General features: G+C 34.5%; 1 protein-coding gene across 1 annotated transcript; it reads left to right on the forward strand.

Annotated features, from left to right (window-relative positions):
- The first annotated feature begins 919 nt into the window (after positions 1-919).
- On the forward strand, positions 920-2,278 carry LOC103454737 (elicitor-responsive protein 3-like). Its single transcript, XM_008394336.3, has 5 exons — positions 920-1,140; positions 1,344-1,409; positions 1,576-1,702; positions 1,829-1,943; positions 2,114-2,278. The coding sequence occupies exons 1-5, from the start codon at positions 1,074-1,076 to the stop codon at positions 2,168-2,170; spliced, it is 432 nt and encodes a 143-aa protein (XP_008392558.1). The 5' UTR covers positions 920-1,073; the 3' UTR covers positions 2,171-2,278.
- Positions 2,279-2,749: the final 471 nt, after the last annotated feature.

Here is a 2,749-nt window from a genome sequence, read left to right on the forward strand (position 1 = left end):
TGTTTTTTAGCCTCTTGCACACCCCATTTAAACATAATCGTTGATTTTGTTTGGCTTATTTAATCTAATGGCTAGAAAGAAAGATGGGTGTGTGATAAACTAAAAAGAATGTGCGAAAATTATTTCTAGAAGAGTAATTATAATATCACAGACTCCAACAAAGTGAAAAGGCTAAACTAAACATACTTGTAGCTATACCCATTTGCAATTATATATGTACATAAAAAAAAAATAAAAATAAAATGTTACGAGCCTCACTGCCCAGTTTCAAATTTTGAATAGAAGGCTCTAGATTATAAAGTTTAGCCTTTGTCATGCAGCTAATTAAGTACCTTTGCCATTGAACTAAGTTTTCATTGCTAATAGTAAATATGACAAGCACCAAATCAAATTCAATTATTTCATATTAACACTGGCCATGACTAAAATGCCCAAGAATGCATCTCTAGTCTCGAAAAATTATATAGTGATCGATGGTGACTCGTGCCATAAAATAGTCGTGAGTATTGATATTTCTGGTTTTTGTTCTTCTTTTACACTATTAAAAATCACTTACAATTCTCTCTTTCAGAAATCTTGAAGATCATGCACACCCTCCATCTAGATTATAAAGTTTCAAACTTACTTTCATGATGCATTCCAAATATTATTTCATCTTATTGTGCTTTGAAAATGTAAATTTGTAGATGAATTAAATTAAGACATGCTATCCAGTTAAGTGTGTTAAACCCCCTCATATTTAGGCCTCAAAGTCGATGGTAATGATCATTGCTCATACCCCGATAAACACGGCCAGGTTATACACCAGCCATGCACTTTGACCTGGTTCTCATACCCTCCAAACCATCCTTTGTCCGAAACAACAGTTGAGAAAAGTATTAATACCTGGCGGCAATTTCATAGCCCGCCAAAAGGAAAGAGATCCAGAATCAACTCTTGATCTCTTCTCCTTGGGAGCTTTTATACCTTTGTTACGCACTCTCCTGGGATTTGTATACCTTTAATTGTTTTCCTCTTAAGTTTATACCTTTTAACTGTTTCTCTCTAGAGATCTATACCTTTCGATAGCGAAAATGCCTCGAGGAACTCTTGAAGTTAACCTTGTTAATGCCAAGGGCCTTAAAAACACAGAGTTTTTCGGTAAATTTGGCTCTCTTTGATCTCACTCACGATTTTTTTGTGTGTGCAAATATATATTTTTTGTAATGGTAAATATAACGTGACCTGCTGATGAGTTGAGTTTGGTATTGTCATTCTGTTTATCAAGTTTACATTGTGAGCCCTTTAAATAGAGTTTACAATAAATTTTTCTCTTTTGATGTAATTAAAATGTTCAATTGTAGGCAATATGGATCCTTATGTCATCATCACCTGCAAGAAACAGCAGAAGAAGAGCAAGGTCGCAACAGGTGATCAGTTCTAGTCCGCCAAATCTCATACATTTATTTACATTGTAGAGTAATATTTTTTCTACATGCAAACAAATGGGGGAGCTAGGAATAACTTGTTCGTGTTTAAATAAAATTAATGTCTTGCCAACGGTCATTCGAAAAATATAGTTTTATGTTTGTGCAGCACAAGGGTCCAATCCAGAATGGAATGAGAACTTTGTATTCAGCGTCGCTGATGGTGTGACAGAACTCCACCTGATGATCATGGACAAGGATACTGGTACCGCCGATGACTTTGTGGGAGAATTAAGGCAAGTTGTGGCCAAAATATGTAAAAAAAAAAAATTCTAGTCAATTAACATTCAAGTTAGATTTACATTCGCAGTTTTCTTAATATGTACTTTAACATAAGAACTATGGTTTCATGATCATTGCAGTATTCCACTAAGAACAATTTATGAGGAAGGGAAACTACCACCAATGAAATACAATGTCCTAAGGAACAAAAAGTACCACGGAGAGATTAAAATCGGATTCACGTTCACTCCAGCTGTAATTTTTCTTTTTCATTAATTACTTTCATGCTTAAAATCAAAATATTGAACCCAAATTATTATCAATAGATAACGCGATAGCGCTTCTAAATTCTGAATGTGGGATTTGATATTCTCAACAGAATTATTCTTTGAATATTTTCAAGTAATTATGTGTTTTTTTCTCAGGTGACCAATGATCGAGAGTTGGAATTTGTAGGTGGATGGAAAGAGTCGTCATACTAGACTAGTTCTATGTGCTTGAAATTTACACTCTTGGCTTAGGACATTTCGGGGTTCCGATTCTAATAAATTGTATTATCCCATTAATTACAAGAAATTTTCATTTTTGAAGTTGAGCATTATTATATTTATGTGCATGTTAATTTTCATTCATTTTTTTTTAATAAACAAACAACTTCCTCGCACAACAAAGGCCGGGCCAAATACATCTGCAAGTAAAACAAACCCTAATAGAGAAGGATCCTCCTTCCAAAGCAAAGAACAAGAAATTCTTAAACGTAGTATAGCAAGCAAAAGTTTACCCCAAAATTTCACACACAGAGTCGGAGTAAGAAGATCATTACTGATTACCCTACACGAACACAATCTTGTGGGAAGCAAGGGAAGCACCAAGAGTGATGCAGAGCACCACTCCTTATCAAAGATATGTCACTTTACATGATCAACCTCCATACACCACAAGGGCACTGCCTCTCAACAACATTTTTTTGAGTGAAAAATACAGATGCACCCCTAATAGTACAAATGTGTCACCTCCATTTGATTCTGTCTAAATTTCTTTTAAATGATTCTAATGTAAGA

Source organism: Malus domestica, chromosome 14, assembly GCF_042453785.1.
Source record: "Malus domestica chromosome 14, GDT2T_hap1".
NCBI classification, from domain to species: Eukaryota; Viridiplantae; Streptophyta; class Magnoliopsida; order Rosales; family Rosaceae; genus Malus; species Malus domestica.

Coding starts and splice junctions, on each gene's coding strand:
- LOC103454737 (XM_008394336.3), top strand. CDS start 1,074: ATGCCTCGAGGAACTCTTGAAGTTAACCTTGTTAATGCCAAGGGCCTT. Junction 1,703..1,828: donor GACTTTGTGGGAGAATTAAG/GCAAGTTGTGGC, acceptor TGATCATTGCAG/TATTCCACTAAGAACAATTT. Junction 1,944..2,113: donor GATTCACGTTCACTCCAGCT/GTAATTTTTCTT, acceptor TTTTTTTCTCAG/GTGACCAATGATCGAGAGTT.